This window comes from Hyperolius riggenbachi, chromosome 4 (genome assembly GCF_040937935.1).
Source record: "Hyperolius riggenbachi isolate aHypRig1 chromosome 4, aHypRig1.pri, whole genome shotgun sequence".
Lineage (NCBI taxonomy): Eukaryota > Metazoa > Chordata > Amphibia > Anura > Hyperoliidae > Hyperolius > Hyperolius riggenbachi.
Window position 1 is genome coordinate 248,561,917 of NC_090649.1, and position 19,520 is coordinate 248,581,436.

A 19,520-nucleotide genomic window follows, 5' to 3' on the forward strand; every position below is an offset into this window, starting at 1 on the left:
AGAGGGCTCCCAGCTGAAGCCCTAGCAACCAATCACAGAAGGGAACCCTGGCCAGCCCCTCCTGACCTCATTGAGCCAATCAGAGGGCTCCCAGCCTAAGCCCTAGCACCCAATCACAGAAGGGAACCCTGGCCAGCCCCCCCCTGTGGGTGCCATGATGAGAAATCTTGTCCTTGCTTGTCACTGCTCACTGAGAGACATGCTCCAGTGCCGCTGGCCTAGCAAGTGCTGAATACAGTGATAAACCTAAAGCTGTTCAGTGATTAACACCTTCACCATCACTACACTATTGTTCTATTGTTTATTAGGTAGCTAGCTTGATTTCATTCAGTGACAGTCAGGGCTCGTTTCCACCATAGCGAATCCGCATGCGGCGACGAGATGCGGATTCGCTTGTTACACTGAAGTGGCCGGGGCTGTTTCCACATGTGCGGCGTGCGGGAGCGATTTGGCGGCGGGCCAAATCTGCACGACGGGACCCACTGAATTCGCCTGCGTCGGGAATCCGTGCGAATCGCCGCTAATGTATTTAATAGTAAAAACGCATGCGTTTGTTACATGCGTTTTTTTACCCGCGATTTCGCACCTTTTTCAATGTTATTTTGCCCTGGCAGTGTCATGGTTAATTTCGCATGGCACCCTGCCATGCGAAATCGCGGGTAAAAACGCATGTAACAAACGCATGCGTTTTTACTATTAAATACATTAGCGGCGATTCGCACGGATTCCCGACGCAGGCGAATTCGGTGGGTCCCGTCGTGCAGATTTGGCCCGCCGCCAAATCGCTCCCGCACGCCGCACATGTGGAAACAGCCCCGGCCACTTCAGTGTAACAAGCGAATCCGCATCTCGTCGCCGCATGCGGATTCGCTATGGTGGAAACGAGCCCTCAGAGTGTGTGCTGCAGGGCTGCTGCAGCTACTGCTATGTGTCTGTGTGTGTGTGTGTCTGCTGTGCACAGACCAGGCCAGCTGCTGGCCTGCTATTAGCCTTAGCTACAGTCTAGGTTAGGGAATAGGATTACTGTGTTATTGTGTAGTTAGTACTGCAGTCAGTGCTAGTTAGTTGTTAGAGTAGTAGTACTACTGTGTTAGCTTACTACAGAACTGCTGTGCTGCTGAGCAGTGCCAGTGTGACAGTTAGTGTGTGCACTAGTGTCTTCTCCTCTGCTGTCTGTCACTTGGCAGGTGGTGCTCCTGGCAGATGTTACTCCTGCTCCCTTTGCTGCTCCCACCGCCAGGGTGCCACAGGCCACTGCTGCTGTGCTGATACCACCTATATTTAACCCAAAACACAATTGCGTAATTTTTTGGAGGTGTCTGGACTGAAAACTGTCATGTCCCAGATGTGCAGTTGGACTTTGGACACAATGTGAGCTGCACTACCACTGTCTGGAACCTAGTCCTGATGTTAATTGACAGCCACTTTTATTGGGGGGGGGGGGGGGGGGGGGGGGGGATTTTATGTCCCCACATCATCAATTAGTGTTTCCCTTTAAAAAAGCATGATGCTACATGCCTCATTTAGCCTAAAAAAAAAAACGTTTTAAAAGCAATTTAAAGGCCACTTCCGGTTTTCTATCCGGATATCCGAATCCGGGCGGATGTCTCCGATATTGGGTCCGGATATCTGATTCGGATACCAAAAGTCTGAATTCAGATATCTGATTCGGATCAGATTTGTGGGTATCCGGATCCGAATTAAATTCGGATTTTGAAAAGGGGTATCCATGCAGCACTGTTAAGGTCCTACCAAACTCATTTACAGAGCCAGAATGCTGGATTTTTAGACTTCATCAACCGGCAAGCGCATTTTTCTCCTTACCCTTCCTGATAGGAACTGCTCCATTGTATGCTACATAGTCATCCCTCCCCCCCCCCCCCCCCCCCCCCCACCATAGCAGAAAACACATCCCTCTGCTATAGCAGAGAGAGAGGCGTCCATGCAGTGCTTTGCTGCTGAATTGTCACCCCAAGGGATCACATCCTGATCCCTTCGTGTAACAACTTGTGCATGTGTGTGCACACCCAATGAATGTTTGACCAGCTTAATCCTTACCTTATCGTGCAAGTAATATTTGATTAGCCATTTTTATATGCTTCTACACAGTCTCTTGAAAAGATTCTACTCTATCACCGTAATGCTCTGATCCTTTGTTACTTTTGAAGAGAACATTTAGTCAAAGGAATATTCTAGCTCCTATCTTTATTTATCTGTTGAAAAATATCAGTTGCCTACCCTGCTAATCTTTTGGTTATAGTAGTTTATCACACCTGAGACTCATACAGATTATGACCTCTGATTTCACTGACATCTGCGTTCTCATTCGGGTGACTCACAAAGTATTGCAGGCAGGGGGCAAACATGATAGTCAGACAACAAAACTTTTAGTTCCATAACTAGTTTTTGTTTAATTTAAAAGTATTTATTGGAATAAAAAGAGCACGGTGCACAAGACAAATACCATACATTACATGCAGTCTTACAGTAATAGCAATAGAGTTTATGGCAATTGCAGTGGAGTTTTTGCAGCCTCCCCCTTAGGTGCCAGAGGATGACTGGGAGTCTAATGGTGGCCACTAATGATCCAATCTTTTTCATCCAATCTTACAAAATCGATGTAGTATAAGGGTAAATTGAGTGCATATACTGAATGGATACTTCAGGCAGTTACCTTATATTACATAGAAATAGTCAGATTGGATGAAAAAGATTGGATAATTAGTGGCCACAATTAGGAAGGAGAGGATGCTGTAGTGCCTTTTTCTTGTGTCACAAGAGGTGTTTGTTCTTGCATTTTGAGAGAGAAACACTGCTCACCACACCACCATGCCAAAATGGGAGCAGGACCAGACCTAGCTAAACCAAACAGGGGTAGAAGGAAAATCCGCTCAACCAAATGGCATACAAGTATAGTCTTTATTAGCAAAGCCATCTGGACATAGACATCAGCACTAAGGCCATTCTGGTGAATCTGGGCTCTGAAGGTGGCAATGTCTCAAGATCCAACGGACACTGCACACGGCTGGGTTCCACGGATGCAGACCAAGAAGGATGCCACTTCTCCAGATAAGGCACACAAAAGCTCACTTGGTCTTTGCAAATGCTAATCTGGACAAAGAAGACTTCCGGTCCTTTGTTTTATGGTCAGATGAAACAAAAATTGAATTGTTTGGTCACAATGATGTTTCCTTCATTTGGCGTAAAAAAAAAAAGGGAAGCCTTTAACCCAAAGAACACCATCCCCAATGTCAAACATGGTGGTTGGAACTTTATGCTTTGGGGGCGTTTTTCAGCCAATGGACCAGGGAACCTAATCACGGTATACGGCAACCTGAAAAAAGAGCAATACGTGAGGATTCTCAATGACAACATCAGACAGTCTGCAGAAAAACTTGGTCCTGGGCTCCAGTGGGCATTTCATGCAGATCAGGTGCTCTGACTGAAGTCAGACTGGATTAGTTGCATGCTTGCAGATCAGGTGCTCTGACTGAAGTCAGACTGGATTAGCTGCATGCTTGTTTCAGGTGTGTGATTTAGATAATACTATAAAAGGAAATATCCATATCCCTCTCAGTTAAGGTTCCTTTTAACCTTCCTGGCGGTAAGCTGTGCAGGAGGTTTTCTCAGGCCCTGCTGGGCCGATTTGCACAATTTTTTTAAATTTATTTTATTTTTGCTGCACGCAGCTAGCTGCGTGAGCACACCGATCGCCGCCGCCCCGCGCCAATTCGCCGCTATCCGCCGTGCCGCAGAGCCCTACCCCCCCCCCCTAGACCCCTTGCACAGCCTGGCCTACCAGCGCCAGGCAGCGATGAGGGGTGGATCGGGACTCCTGATGATGTCACGATGTCGGTGACGTCATCCCGCCCCGTCGCCATGGCGACGGGTGAAGCCCTCCAGGAAATCCCCGTTCTGTGAACGGGGTTTCCTGATCGCCGGAGGCGACCGAAGAGGGTAGGGGGATGCCGCTGCACAGCGGCTATCATGTAGCGAGCCCTAGGCATGATTAAAAAATTTTTTTTTTTTCAAAAAAACACCTGCGCTGCCCCCTGGCAGTTTTTAATAGACCGCCAGGGAAGTTAAGGAAGGGGGGGGGGGGGTTTATATAATATATGTAACGAGGCCATTAGTAATGACCCTACATTTTATCTCCTATCCACTTTAAATAGCCAATTGATATCCAGATCGTTGACACTGGTAGTGACTCACATTGTCTACATCGTAAAAATGCAGTTTTAATCACCTGATATGACCATGACCAGCCATTTGTAGCTTTTGAAAGACTGCTGTGATGGGATGCTGAAAAGAATATAATAAAATACATGACTGCTTTACAATTGAGAGAACCTTTCAAGGAAGTGAACTCTGAGCTCATATTATACTGCTCATAGTAAATAGTGCACAGTTTTTTTCCCACATGAGTGGTATGTGTTTAAAGTGCATTATCTGCTGTAAAAGCACCAGATAATTTCAACATTCAGTATCAACTTGTTATTGTGGCAGAACTCTTGAGTTAGTTCTCCTGGGGGTGACCCTAACTCCTATTATGGGCAGCCAATCACTCTCCCCTCAAGTAGTGTGGCCACCATCTTACTCTTCCCCTGCCCATAACAAATGTGCCCACTGGTCATGACCGTATTTGAAACGTTCAGTCCATAAACCTTCGGGCATAAAGATCTTATCATATAGATACAAGAATTTGTCTTGCTGGCTCAAACGGACATGAACTCGCCACCAGTGTGAAGCTGGCAGGTTCTCAGAGGGACAAAAGTCCTGCGGCCAATGGAAATCCAGCTGAAAAGGTGAAATCCCTCTTACTCAGTGACGTCAGTCCTAAGCTTAAAGCGTAACTGAAGTATCTGAAATAAAGATTTTCACTTACCTGGGGCTTCTGCCATCCCCCTGCAGTCGCATTGTGCCCACGCCATTTCAAAATGATGGACTCCGCAGTGGACTCCGATTTAAGAAGTGAAAGTGATCCGTGGCAGGGGAACAGAGGATCATTTTGAAATGGAGCGGGCACAGGTCGGCTGCAGGGGGCTGGCAGAAGCCCCAGATAAGTGAAAATCTTTATTTTACAGATACTTCAGTTCCACTTTAAAGCGGGATTGTCACCCACAATATCAAATTCCATTTAAACACTTCACTATGTTAATAATGCTGCCAGGAATTTCACCCTGCAGTGCAAGCTCTCCAGATATGACTTCTGCGATATTTGAAATTACATTAGTATCAGTAGCATATTATACTACTGTACAAAATGTGATCAAACACCAAAAATGGGAGACACCGCTCCAGCATAGCAGCCTAGTGGAGAGCATTGTATTAACAGGCAGAAATGGCAGAAAATAACACGGTGTAAAAACTAGTCTGTTTTAGGGAATGAGAATTGCAAATCGAATTGCGGCAAAGTAGCAGTGATTTTGTATTGATTTACAGTGTGAAACAGGGCCCTAAGCGATCTGGATAAACTTGAGTATCTGTATTAGAAAAAAGGGGCGGGACTTCAACAAGGGAATGAAAAAAACCCTCTAGATTTGCATGCCAATAGTAAACATGATTCTTCTTATGCTGCATGAGGCACTTTTTCTAAACCACACTCTCCTTTCAGTTCCTCTTTTAAATCATATGCTTTTACATTACATTAAAGTTTTTACATAGTTCTTACTTTGAGACAAGACATACAGATCCACTCTAATAATAAAAATCATAATTCACGAAAATGTATGTTCATTCCTTTCTTAATCAATTTCTTAACCTAATGTATGTTTCACAGCTTTCAGGCCCTTTTATTACAAGCAACAATCATGTCAAAGTATCATTTACATCCACAGAGCATATACATATAAATAGATAATCTACTTTGTACTTCTGGTACCATATATCTTGAATCTGATGGGCAGCACGGTGGCGTAGTGGTTAGCTCTCTCGCCTTGCAGCGCTGGGTCCCTGGTTTGAATCCCAGCCAGGGCACTATCTGCAAAGAGTTTGTATGTTCTTTCCGTGTCTGCGTGGGTTTCCTCCGGGCACTCCAGTTTCCTCCCACATTCCAAAAACATACGGATACGTTAATTGTCTCCCCCTAAAAAAAATTGGCCCTAGACTACAGTACTTAAACTACATAATATAGACATATGGCAATGGTAGGGATTAGATTGTGAGCTCCTTTGAGGGACAGTTAGTGACAAGACTCTATATATATATATATATATATATATATATATATATATATATATATATATATATATATATATATATATATATATATATATATATATATATATTATATTGTACAGCGCTGCGTAATATGTCGGCGCTATATAAATACTAAATAATAATCTGATTCTCCCTCACAGAAATCAGATAAAACTTTTACGATTTCTTTGAAGTATATAGGTTGGTCTGTCTGTCATTCCACGTGGACCCTGCATGGATGGAACAGGTAGAAGCGAAGATACTCCTTAGTATCGAGTCCGCAAGTGTCCGGGGGTCCGGATCCGGGGGCCGCAAAGAGACCGTACGGGTCTCTGCGGTGGCCACTAGTTGCCACCAGTTGCGGATCCGGAATGTATCAGTTCCAGCTACAATAAAGTAGCCGGAACTAGATACATTGCAGTGCCAGAAAGGCACCGCAAGCATGGGAGATACCGGCGTGTAGTCTGGGCCCCCCAAGTGGCATAGGACCGGTGCTGGAAGCATCCGGTCCTATTGCCAGTGTGATGAGAAACATCAGTTTCTCATTGCACAGCATGGCCGCATGTTCGGGTCAGGATCCGGCCCAGGTCCGCAGCCGCACGGGGACTGACGGCAAAAATAGAGCATGTTGGAAAAAAGCCAGATCGTCCCGGAGCTGCGTTCTCGGATCGGATCCGGACGGTCGCACGAGTGTGAATGGATGCATTGATTAACAATGTATCCATTCGCCATCCGCTGTGTACGGAGCGTTCCGGGTCCGGGGAAGCCGGACCTGGAACTCTAATGTGAACCGGGCCTTATGGTTTGCCAGAGAAGTTTACAATTGGGAAGGCAAATCGTTTTGAGTTAATAAAGGATTGGTTTAATTTTCAATGCAAATTCATGCAGCTTGAAAATGGGCCAGTCGAATCCTGCCAGCATAGAATTCGATTGGTCCATTTGCAAGCTGTACTAATTAACATTGAAAATTTGTATACTCCTGTATGAACACGGAATGATTTGTGTCTGATTGATCATCCCTAGTTACAAATCGCAGAACAGTCTCTTGTGTAATTGGTCTGGCTCCTCATGGGAGAACAGTTGACCAAAGAAAACCGGAACAGAATTCAGTGAACTGTCTGCAAAATGTTTATTTCAGAGACTAGTTAAAATCCATTCCTCTTTGAATATTGTGTTTTGAACAAGCATTCCTTTTGTATAAACGTGAAATGGTGGAGGCACCCCAAAAGCATAACACAATACAGTATAAAAAGGAGAGGTATGGTAAGCTTACTTCTCCTGTGGTAAAGTAGCAAATGTAGCAATCAAAAATTCTAATGAGATTTTCAAGAGTTTATTGCTGCCGCCGGAGAGATACGTAGAGGGCGCACTGCTTTTGCGAAGACTGGCCGCGACTGGCTGAAGTTACAGGACCTGGTACAGAAAAAGGAGAAAACTGAGGACGGCGGCGTGGGAGCGATCCGTGCACATGGGGCTGGAGGAGGCCCCAGGTATGTATAAAACCATTAATATATGCTCCGCTCTGGTTTCCTTTAAGACTTTGTTCTATGTTATTAATATTCTATTTACCATTAGTAAAGCACACACAATGAATTATTTCATACGTTTTTGTTTTTTTTGGTTTTTTTTTTTTTTACATTTCAGGTTTGTTTCAACATTCCCAGTGGTGAAAGTTAAGCTGTGTTTGTGATGGACGTGCACTCTCATCACTTTATTGGTCACTTTGGCTCTGATTTCCTTTAGACCACAGCGTTCTTGTTCATTTATTTCAGCCCTCTGGCTACTTGCATTATTATAGGTTCTATTACATTGCGCTTATATTGCACGGATCTGTTGGTCCCTATTTTTTTGAATCCACAATTTTTTATTCTCGAATATACAGTGGGATGCGAAAGTTTGGGCAACCTTGTTAATCGCCATAATTTTCCTGTATAAATCGTTGGTTGTTACGATAAAAAATGTCAGTTAAATATATCATATAGGAGACACAAACCGTGATATTTGAGAAGTGAAATGAAGTTTATTGCATTTACAGAAAGTGTGCAATAATTGTTTAAATAAAATTAGGCAGGTGCATAAATTTGGGCACTGACATTTTATTGATCCTAAAACCTTTAGAACTAATTATTGGAACTCAAATTGGCTTGGTAAGCTCAGTGACCCCTGACCTACATGCATAGGTGAATCCAATTATGAGAAAGAGTATTGAAGGGGGTCAGTTGTAAGTTTCTCTTCGCTTTTAATTTTCTCTGAAAAGTAGCAACATGGGGGTCTCAAAACAATTCTCAAATGGTCTGAAGACAGTTTGTTCACCATCATGGTTTAGGGGAAGGATACAGAAAGCTGCCTCAGAGATTTCAGCTGTCTATTTCCATAGTTAGAAACATATTGAGGAAATGGAAGACCACAGGCTCAGTTCAAGTTAAGGCTCGAAGTGGCAGACCAAGAAAAATCTCGGACAGACAGAAGCGACAAATGGTGAGAACAGTCAGTCAACCCACAGACCAGCACCAAAGACCTTCAACATCATCTTTGCTGCAGATGGAGTCACTGTGCATCGTTCAACCATTCAGCGCACTTTACACAAGGAGATGCTGTATGCTAGAGTGAGACGGAGGTTGCTTTTTCTCAGCCCACAGCACAAACAGAGCCACTTGAAGTATGTTAAAGCACATTTGGAAAAGCCAGCTTCATTTTGGAATAAGGTGCTGTGGACTGCTGAAACTAAACTTGAGTTATTTGGGCATAACAAGGGTATTATGCATGGAGGAAAAACACAGCATTCCAAGAAAAACACCTGCTACCTACAGTAAAATGTGGTGGTTCCATCATGTGTGGGGCTGTGTGGCCAGTGCAGGGACTGGGAATCTTGTCAAGGTTGAGGGACGCATGGATTCCACTCAGTATTAGCAGATTCTGGAGACCAATCTCCAGGAATCAGTGACAAAGCTGAAGCTGCACCGGGGCTGGATCTTTCAACAAGACAACGACCCTAAACACTGTTCAAAATCCACCAAGGCATTCATGCAGAGGAACAAGTACAACGTTCTGGAATGGCCATCTCAGTCCCCAGACCTGAATATAGTTGAAAATCTGTGGTGAGTTAAAGAGCTGTCCCTGCTCAGAAGCCATCATACCTGAATGAACTAGAGATGTTTTGTAAAGAGGAATGGTCCAAAATACCTTCAACCAGAATCCAGACTCTCATTGCAACCTATAGGAAGAGTTTAGAGGCTGTAATTTCTGCAAAAGGAGGATCTACTAAATATTGATTTCATTTATTTTTTTTGTGGTGCCCACATTTATGCACCTGCCTACTTTTGTTTAAACAATTGCACACTTTCTGTAAATCCAATAATGTTCATTTCACTTCTCAAATATCACTGTGTGTCTCCTATATGATATATTTTATCGTAACAACCAACGATATATACAGGAAAATCATGACGATTAACAAGATTGCCCAAACTTCCTTGAATATATGGTATATAGGTGATTCTTGCCACAATATCCAATTCACTATTTTTACTGTGCGCATATGGGTGATCCCCAATTATGGATGATTCCTATTGCCTATATCATTGTCTACCCAATGCAATTCCTATTGATGTTTTTATTGTGTGGAATTTTTTGCAATAAAGGTATTTTGATAAATTCATTTTATTGAGTAGTATTGGTGCTTTAATAATTCCGTATTTCGCGCCGTATAAGACGCTCCGGTATATGACGCACCCAGGTTTAGAGGGCAAAAACCAGGGGGAAAAAAATATACATACTAAACCTGGTGCGTCCATGTTCCAGGAGCGTCCTGTACATGTTCTAGCCCAAATGGTGTCCTCGTGTATCCCCATGTGTCCTGATGTGTGCTCCTGTGTAACCCATGTCTGCCCCGTGTGTCCAGCGTGTCTGCCCCGTGTGTCCAATATGCCCCCTCCATGTGTCCAATATGCCCCCTCTATGTGTCCAATATGCCCCCTCCATGTGTCCAGCAGGTCTCCCTATTTGTCCTTCTGTCACCCATACATCCCCCTTTTCTACTTTGTGTCCCCTTCTGTCCTTCCTCTTCTCCCCAGCATGTCTTCTCTCCCACCCCCTTGCATCTCCTAGTCCCCCGTGCTGCAGTGCATAGCCCCAACTTACCTAATCAATGCTCCCGCATAATCAGTACAAGCGTCATCAGTACAAGCCGGATACAAGAGCGAGAAGTAGCGTGGAGACCGATGTCTGTATTCATTGCGGGCGTTTGGAAGGTAAGCTGCCGCTATACATTACAGCATGGGGGGGGGCTAGGAAAGATGAGGTGGAGGGAGAGGAGGCTAACTGGGGGTAGCGCGGAGGTCTGACATCGCCGTGGGAGCATTGATTAGGTAAGTTGCGGCTATGCACTGCAGCACGGGGGACCAGGAGACGCAAGGGGAAAGCGGACAAAAAGGCAGGGAATCCTCAACATGGCGGTGGGTCGGCGGGCGTTCGGAAGTTGGGGATTCCCTGCCTTTGCCATATAAGACGCAGGGACTTTTTCTCCCCATTTTTGGGGGAGAAAAAGTGCGTCTTATACGGCGAAAAATACGGTAGGTACCTTTTCTCTCGTGTTGTAAAATTGTACTTCTTTACCCATTAGTACATTCTGCTCACTGGTCTGTAGTGTTGGGTCCTTATTTAGGGGCAGACACCCAGACTTGGTTATAACCTATTTATTTTGGTATATGGTGCTTATCCATTCTTGTTAGTTCATCATGCTAACCAACTTTGGATTTTACTAGCATAGAAGATGGGTCTAGCTGCTGGCAATACACAATGAGTTTTTTTCAACAGATAAAATGGCTTAATAGATATTCTCTGACAGGTCCGATCTGATTTCGATTGTTGTTTGTTTTTTTTGATATAGTGAATAGAAATCGCTCAGAAAAACGATCGCAAAATGGATCGGAAAGTAAATCTGCCAAAAAAACTCCATTGTGTATTTCCAGCAGAATGTTCTCTAAAATAAACCAATGACAGATAATGTATGTATTTTGTTTCAAACAGGGCTAGTTTATAATATAACTCCTTACATGGAATATCATCCCGGAGGTGTGGAAGAGTTAATGAAGGCAGCAGGAGTTGATGGGACACAACTTTTTGATGAGGTAAGTGATTATAGTCTGTCTTTTTGAAAATTAGTCAAATTATATTTTACCATTCCTTTGTGTAAATGTTTATGTGCTTTACTTTCATAGTTTATAAATCACTTGAAAATAGGCAAATTTATATTTTTTTCAGCATACATTCAGTTCACCGCAATTGGTGGATTACGGTGTGTTTTCCATTAGCTTTTTGTGCTGGGAAAAAAAACAAGCTGGAAATTGCGCAATTGTGGGGAAATTTGCATAGCAGTGGGATTTGATATGCAATTTTCCACCTTCTTATTCAAAGTATATGCGCTGTATTGCACAAAAAGCCGTGGCAGGATTACGATTGGTCTTAGGAGAAAATTGTGCTGCAGACTGATCGCACTAGTGGTAAAGGTCGCCATGGTTTCCATCAGATTTAGCTGTACCTAGCATTTAGCAATCTGGATAGGATCACAAACGCTGGTAGTTGAAAAGGGCCCTGATTTAAGAAGACTAGGGTCCAGCAGCTGAAGGGGGCAGCATATGAATCTTTCTGAGAGTATTTTATACAGCTGTTGGTTACATGATTAAAACTTAAATCAAACTATGGGATACATGTTTAGGAAAAATATGAAACTTCATTGTTTATAGGCATTTATGTTAAGTAGGAAGAACAGTGTGAAATAAAACCTGTTTTCAATGATTACAATAGATGAAATGGAACTACCTGAGAAATGTTAATCATAACCTTATCGTTTAATCTTAGACTAGCTAATTTCCCCTTACTCATAGTGAAACTTCAGTGTATAGATTAGTCGGAAATTAAACTAAAAGAATAATGGACGTTATTATGTCACCTTTATATAAACATATCAGTGTATTCCTATAGGCAAGATGTTAAAAATTGTTATATAGAAAACATAATAAGGTCAGCTGCATTGCGTACTGGTAAGGCTGTTGCCTCTATTGTAGGATTTGAGCCCTTGACTGGGGTTCAAAGTCCGGTTCAAGCCAGTACATAAAACAGTAGGGAGTCCTTGGGCAAGGCTCCCAAACCATCCTGATTGCCAGTGGAGCGTGCCCTAAGCGGCTGCAGCCCTGAAGCGCTTTGACTGTGCCAGGAGAAAAGTGCGATAGAAATGTTCTGTGTCCTGTGTGTCTATAATCTGAAGGTTCTTTCTTCTTTTAAAAGTTAAAATGCAATAAATACTGTGAAAGTTTTAGCTAAAGTTTAAGCATGAAATGGATCCCTAGCTCATTGTATTTATCAGGATCTTTGTGTACACACAGTAGTAACATAATTTTCATGTTGACATAGTTTCAAAACATCCTGAGTGACTCAATGTAGAAATCTTTCCACATCCCAGGCCTATTTTCACTAATTCTATATTAGTTCTGTATCAGTTTTTCTGCATCCAGATTTCTGGATGTGGCTATTTAGGGCCTGTTTCCACTACACGTAGATTCTGGATGCAGAAAAACTAACTCCAATGAATGCCTATGGGCCTGTTTCCACTAAATGTGATTTTTCTGATGCAGATTTCTGCATCATGCATCCGTTTTCCCATACTTTGAAAATGTTAGTGGAAACAGGCCCATGGGCTTTCATTGGAGTCAGTTTTTCTACATTCAGAATCTGATGTAGAAATCTGCAACATGCCACCCATAATTTTTCTGCATAAAAAAAAAAAAAAAAAAAAAAAAAAAAAAAAAAAAAAAAAAAAAGCGTTTAGTGGAAACAGGCCCATAGGTGTCATGCTTCATGCTGTGTTTTTTTTTTTTTTTTTACACACTTACCCGGGGCTTCCTCCAGCCCCATAAGCATGGATGTGTCACTCGCTGTTCTTCATCAGGTCTACATCAGTTTTTCTGTATCCAGATTTCTGGATGTGGCTATTTAGCGCCTGTTTCCACTACATGCGGATTCTGGATGTAGAAAAACTGACTCCAATAAAAGCCTATGGGCCTGTTTTCACTACACGGGATTTGCAGATTTCTGCATCATGCATAGTTTCCCATACAATGAACACGTTAGTGGAAACAGGCCCATAGGCATTCATTGGAGTCAGTTTTTCTGCATTCAAAATCTGATGCAGAAATCTGCAACATGCCATCCATAATTTTTCTGGCTCAGAAAAATTGCGTTTAGTGGAAACGGGCCCATAGGAATTTATTGGAGTCAGTTTTTCTGCATCCGGAATCCGCATGTAGTGGAAACGGGCCCCCACCTAAATCTATATAAAGCACCAGGACCTGATGGATTACACAACTGAGACTTTAAAAAGCTATTAACATGGCATTGAGAGCCGTTATGTATTATCTTTTAAAGAATAGCATGATGCCAGTGGACTGACCTTAAAGGGAAGATCCGAGATGAAAAAAAAAATTCTACTTACCTGGGGCTTCCTCCAGCCCATGGCAGCCAATATGTCCCTCACCACAGCTTTGCTCTCAGTCGGTGGCTCAGGGTCCCCTCTGTTGGAGATGGCAACCTTGTCAGGTCGGTATCTTCTGTGCCTGCGCGAGCGTGCAGCTCGTGATCTCACGTGGTCTGGAACATTTTGTGCAGGTGCCGTACGTTGCGCCTGCACAGAATGCTCCAATCCATGTTAGTGCGATTGCTAGCGGTGCAGCCAAGCACTCGTGCAGAGGATGCCAACCTGGCAAGGTTGGCATCTCCCAACGAAGGGGACCCCAGGCCACCGGCTGGGAGTGGAGCTGCGGTGAGGGACATATCGGCTGCCAGGGGCTGGAGGAAGCCCCGGGTAAGTAGAACTTTTTTTTTTTTTTTTCCACCTCAGATCTTCCCTTTAGGCAAATGTACCACTATATAAACAATGTCAAGGTTTTCAGCTAAACCTCAAAGGTTAACTTCTGTTATAATAAAGTCATTTAAAGGGATGCTACGAGACCAGTGGAATAAAATATTGTAGGTAACAGCCTCAACATCCTGCATGGAATTAAGAAAGGCAGACATTGACGAAAGCTACTTGCTTTTCAAGACAAAGTTAGTAGATATTTAGAGGGATCGGTGTGGATGGAGTACTGTGTACTTCATAAAAGCTTCTGATACAGTTTATAACACCCACCTAATGTAACAGTTAGGGCTCGTTTCCACTATCGCAAATCTGCATGCGTCCAACGCATGCAGATTCGCACATGTAATGCAAGTGAATGGACCTGTTTCCACTGTAGCGTTTGCGTGGTGCGTTTTTATGAGCGTTGAAAAAACGCACAAAAGAGCCAACGAATTCGCCTGCTAGTGGAATGCATGCGAATCGCCGCTAATGTATTTAATAGGGAAATCGCATGCGTTTTTTTACGCGTTATTTTACGCGATTACGCATGCGATTCCGCATAGGAACCAATGTAAATTAACACAGGCAGTGACATGGTTAAAAACGCACATAGCCTAACCTATGCGAAATCGCATGCGTAATCGCGTAAAATAACGCGTAAAAAAACACACCTGCATGCGATTTCTTCTGCGGTGGAATCCAGGCGATTCCGCACCGCTACAGTGGAAACGAGCCCTTAAGGTTTGTTGGTTTAGAAAATACAGCGTGCAGTTAGAAAGCTGTCTTACAGATTGCGTCCAGAGAGTTATGATCAGTGATTTATACTATGATTGAGGCAACGTTGAACGTGGAGTAACCACAAGGTTTAGGTGGTGGTGATATTGAGGTTGTAGTCGGAAATATAAGTGGCAATTTAATGTCACCATGGATAAATATATATAATTTTCCATGCAAAATGAAGTTAAACATTATTCTTTTTGGGGTCAGTGCAAAGATCAATGGCAGTTCTTTAAGGTGAAGGGAAAAACAAAAATGTAGATAACTGCATTTCAAGCAATAAACAGTAGACAGTTAAACTAGAAAGGTTAGAATATTTTTAGAATTGGTGTAGTTGACCACTAGTTTGGGTTGCCTTCCTTTGTCCTTTCCCTGAACCTGCCAGGGCTTACACCTTCATGTTCAAGTTCATGTTTTATGTTTACTTTGCATCAATCATTTATGTTTAATGGATAATTTGTAATGGGGTTTTAAGATATTTATGTTGATAGGTTCATCGCTGGGTCAATTATGAATCAATGCTGAAAGAATGCCTAGTTGGAAGGATGGCTCTCAAACATGCTCTGATACTTAAAGGTAACATCAGATCATCTTGTTGCTAACATTTATTTAAAGCAGAAGGTTATATCGTTTAATTACGTTTTTTGATAACTTTAGCATCCACTCTTGAAACAAATTGACAAAAAGTGAGGTGGAGTGGGGAGAGAATGAGTAAGAGAAGAGTGAGGAGAGAGAACTCAAGGTAGAAGAGAGAAAAAGATGTGGAGGAAGAGGAGTAAGTAGTTGGTGTATGAGCGGTATTAAAGCATTAGAGAAAGAGTTGAGGGGCAAGAAGTGTGCATGTGTTGGAGAGAGGTGGGTGGTGGAAGACAGAGCAGTGTCAAGAACGATGGGTGGTAGTGAGAGAAGCAAACAGATAGCAGAGAGAAGGTTAGAGGAAAATGGTGGAGGGAACTGTTTAGGCAGATATAATGGGCGGGAGCGTGGTGGCACAAGGGAAAAAGGTGATAGCGATGGCAATGATAGTGAGACTGACTGAGGGAGAGGAAGAAAAAGAAGGCCTTACATTTCTTGAAACCATGCTTTTTACTCTCTAAACATATGACACAAAGCATTAAAAGCTTGATTCAATGGAATCCGGTCAGCATTTTCTTTTTGTTTTTTTTTTAGTTTTGATAGACTTGGGACTGGTAACAGTAGCTTCCTTCTGCATTTTATTTGAGAGGGATTTCTAACTGTGTTGAGACAGGAATTGAGGTGAAGCCTCTCTGATGCGTCTGTCTCTCGTTCCCTATTCCATAGTCATTAAAAAATGACATGACTTGTGATTGAAATGACATGAATGTCTGGTGGATATTCTAACATTTTCCTCAATCTGTCTAGAACTGCAATAGCAAAACACAATTTTACCTATCAAAAAACATATTAAAACCTAACTTTTTATAAATTAAAATGCCTGTCTGCAAATTTCTCAATACTATTCTGGGGAGGGGAATTGGGAATCCCTGAAAACCATGCATAGCCTTTATTTGGCTCTAATCAGTATTATGGTCTACCCCTGTTCCCCAGACTGAAAGAACTACATACTATACACACATACTAACTACAATCAGAGAAAGAACATGTGTGCATCAACCAAGTGAACCTGACAAATCTGGCTTTGCAAATTTGGCCTATTGGCTAATCACGAGACATTGCTCATGCAAATAAGCATTTGCTTTCGCATGCCTAAATATGCAGGGTCAAAACCAAAAACCGCAAAACAATCGCCCTGCGGGAATTAGTTCATGCTATACAGCACTATCCAGGGGCGCCACGAGGAGGCTTCCCATTGCCCCCATACAACCGGGGGGCCGCGGGGGTCCCAGGCACTCTCACCGCCTGGAACCCACACAGCGGCACCCCGGAGGCGGAGGCTGGGGGGTGCAGGCGATCTCCCCAGCGTGGCCAGCGCCGGGCAGAGCCGCCCGCACACACCTCCCAAGATTAAAAACAGGCACTTACCTCAACGTCCATTGCGTTCTGCTGTATGCGCATAACCTGGGCGCGACACATAAGGGGCGGACAGGCGCAAATAGCCTGCTCCAGGGCTCTCACCTCCTAAAACAAGCCACTCACTACCTGCCCTCAGAAAAAAGAAATGCAATGCTAACTACAATCAGAGAAAGAACATGTGTGCATCAACCAAGTGAACCTGACAAATCTGGCTATGCAAATTTGGCCTATTGGCTAATCACGAGACATTGCTCATGCAAATAAGCATTTGCTTTCGCATGCCTAAATATGCAGGGTCAAAACCAAAAACCGCAAAACAATCGCCCTGCGGGAATTAGTTCATGCTATACAGCACTATCCAGGGGCGCCACGAGGAGGCTTCCCATTGCCCCCATACAACCGGGGGGCCGCGGGGGTCCCAGGCACTCTCACCGCCTGGAACCCACACAGCGGCACCCCGGAGGCGGAGGCTGGGGGGTGCAGGCGATCTCCCCAGCGTGGCCAGCGCCGGGCAGAGCCGCCCGCACACACCTCCCAAGATTAAAAACAGGCACTTACCTCAACGTCCATTGTGTTCTGCTGTATGCGCATAACCTGGGCGCGACACATAAGGGGCGGACAGGCGCAAATAGCCTGCTCCAGGGCTCTCACCTCCTAAAACAAGCCACTCACTACCTGCCCTCAGAAAAAAGAAATGCAATGCTCCAAAAACTCAGTGGGAAGCGGCGCTAGTGGGCTTTCTCAGCTGCACTATTCCAAAAGGGGATTCCACAAACCTTTCAATTGAATAAATGTAAAAAAAGGAACATGCGCTTCTAAAATATCAACTACTTTTTAATCAGATAATTGTATGAGTCAACAAATCAATATAATTTAAAAAGGATCCTATACTTATAAAAGCTATCCACAATCACCCCACCATCACATTCACACAATCATACACTATGCGTGACCTGCCGCATATAGCCTTCCAGCACCAAGAAAAATTTGTTTAGTTTCCAGGATGCAGTTCACTTTTGCAAAAAAAGGAAGCTCAGGTTGCAGCGTTACAACGAATAAAACTTGCGAGTCCTTCAAAAAAAGACCCAGTGTGTCCACAATGGCAGGTAGAAAAATTTCATATACTCTCCACCGTTATAGAAAAACTCCAGGATTAATCCTCCCAAGGTTGTGATGTGGTCTATAATGCGCTTCTTAGTTATATATAAAATTGCTCATATCATTGATCCACTCAAGGTACCTTAAGTTAGATGATCAGGTCCTGCGTAGCTAAGAACTCCACAACTCTCCGTCTAGATTGCGGGGATACCCGGCGGCCTACGTCACTTCCTTCTGGCAATCCCAGTGGTGACGCTCGCTCTTCCGGGATCTTCGCTTGTAGTGTCTTTGTAGTCGGTGACGTCACCTTAAAGATATAGGAGCTCTTTTTCGAAGTGCAGCCGCTAAGCGCTACTACGGCTCACAGCTCTTAGATATCTTGACACATAGAAGACAGAGTCAATATCTTCACCTCTACGCGTTTCAGCTAAATAACGTTAGCCTTCTTCAGGAGGAACGTTATTTAGCTGATATATATATAACTAAGAAGCGCATTATAGACCACATCACAACCTTGGGAGGATTAATCCTGGAGTTTTTCTATAACGGTGGAGAGTATATGAAATTTTTCTACCTGCCATTGTGGACACACTGGGTCTTTTTTTGAAGGACTCGCAAGTTTTATTCGTTGTAACGCTGCAACCTGAGCTTCCTTTTTTTTGCAAAAGTGAACTGCATCCTGGAAACTAAACAAATTTTTCTTGGTGCTGGAAGGCTATATGCGGCAGGTCACGCATAGTGTATGATTGTGTGAATGTGATGGTGGGGTGATTGTGGATAGCTTTTATAAGTATAGGATCCTTTTTAAATTATATTGATTTGTTGACTCATACAATTATCTGATTAAAAAGTAGTTGATATTTTAGAAGCGCATGTTCCTTTTTTTACAGAAATGCAATGCTATCTACAATCAGAGAAAGAACATGTGTGCATCAACCAAGTGAACCTGACAAATCTGGCTTTGCAAATTTGGCCTATTGGCTAATCACGAGACATTGCTCATGCAAATAAGCATTTGCTTTCGCATGCCTAAATATGCAGGGTCAAAACCAAAAACCGCAAAACAATCGCCCTGCGGTTGAGGTAAGTGCCTGTTTTTAATCCTGGGAGGTGTGTGCGGGCGGCTCTTCCCGGCGCTGGCCACGCTGGGGAGATCGCCTGCACCCCCTGGCCTCCACCTCCGGGGTGCCGCTGTGTGGGTTCCAGGCGGTGAGAGTGCCTGGGACCCCCGCGGCCCCCCGGTTGTATGGGGGCAATGGGAAGCCTCCTCGTGGCGCCCCTGGATAGTGCTGTATAGCATGAACTAATTCCCGCAGGGCGATTGTTTTGCGGTTTTTGGTTTTGACCCATATCTATGCGTTCGTAATGCGGCAACGCGTTGTGGCCCGCAATACCGCTAATTACAGTCGGGAATGCGGAAAAAGCTACGCGTGCCCAGTCCTGACGGGCCTGTTGGCAAAAATGAAACTAGCAGGCAGCGGGGTACCAGAGGATTAGTGAGTGACTACGAGGGCACAGGACTGCTGCAGGGGGCTGGTAAAAGCCCCAGGTGAGTAAAACT

The 19,520-nt window shown here is 43.8% G+C and overlaps 1 protein-coding gene across 7 annotated transcripts in view; it reads left to right on the plus strand.

The window, feature by feature from the left end:
* MRAP2 (melanocortin 2 receptor accessory protein 2) overlaps positions 1–19,520 on the plus strand; it is a 452,653-nt gene that overhangs the window by 57,199 nt on the left and 375,934 nt on the right. For all 7 annotated transcript variants that reach the window (XM_068281584.1, XM_068281585.1, XM_068281582.1 and 4 more), the window contains 2 exons: positions 11,227–11,327; positions 15,358–15,442. In XM_068281584.1, the coding sequence (XP_068137685.1) occupies positions 11,227–11,327; positions 15,358–15,442 (186 nt within the window). The remainder of the gene's footprint in view (positions 1–11,226; positions 11,328–15,357; positions 15,443–19,520) is intronic.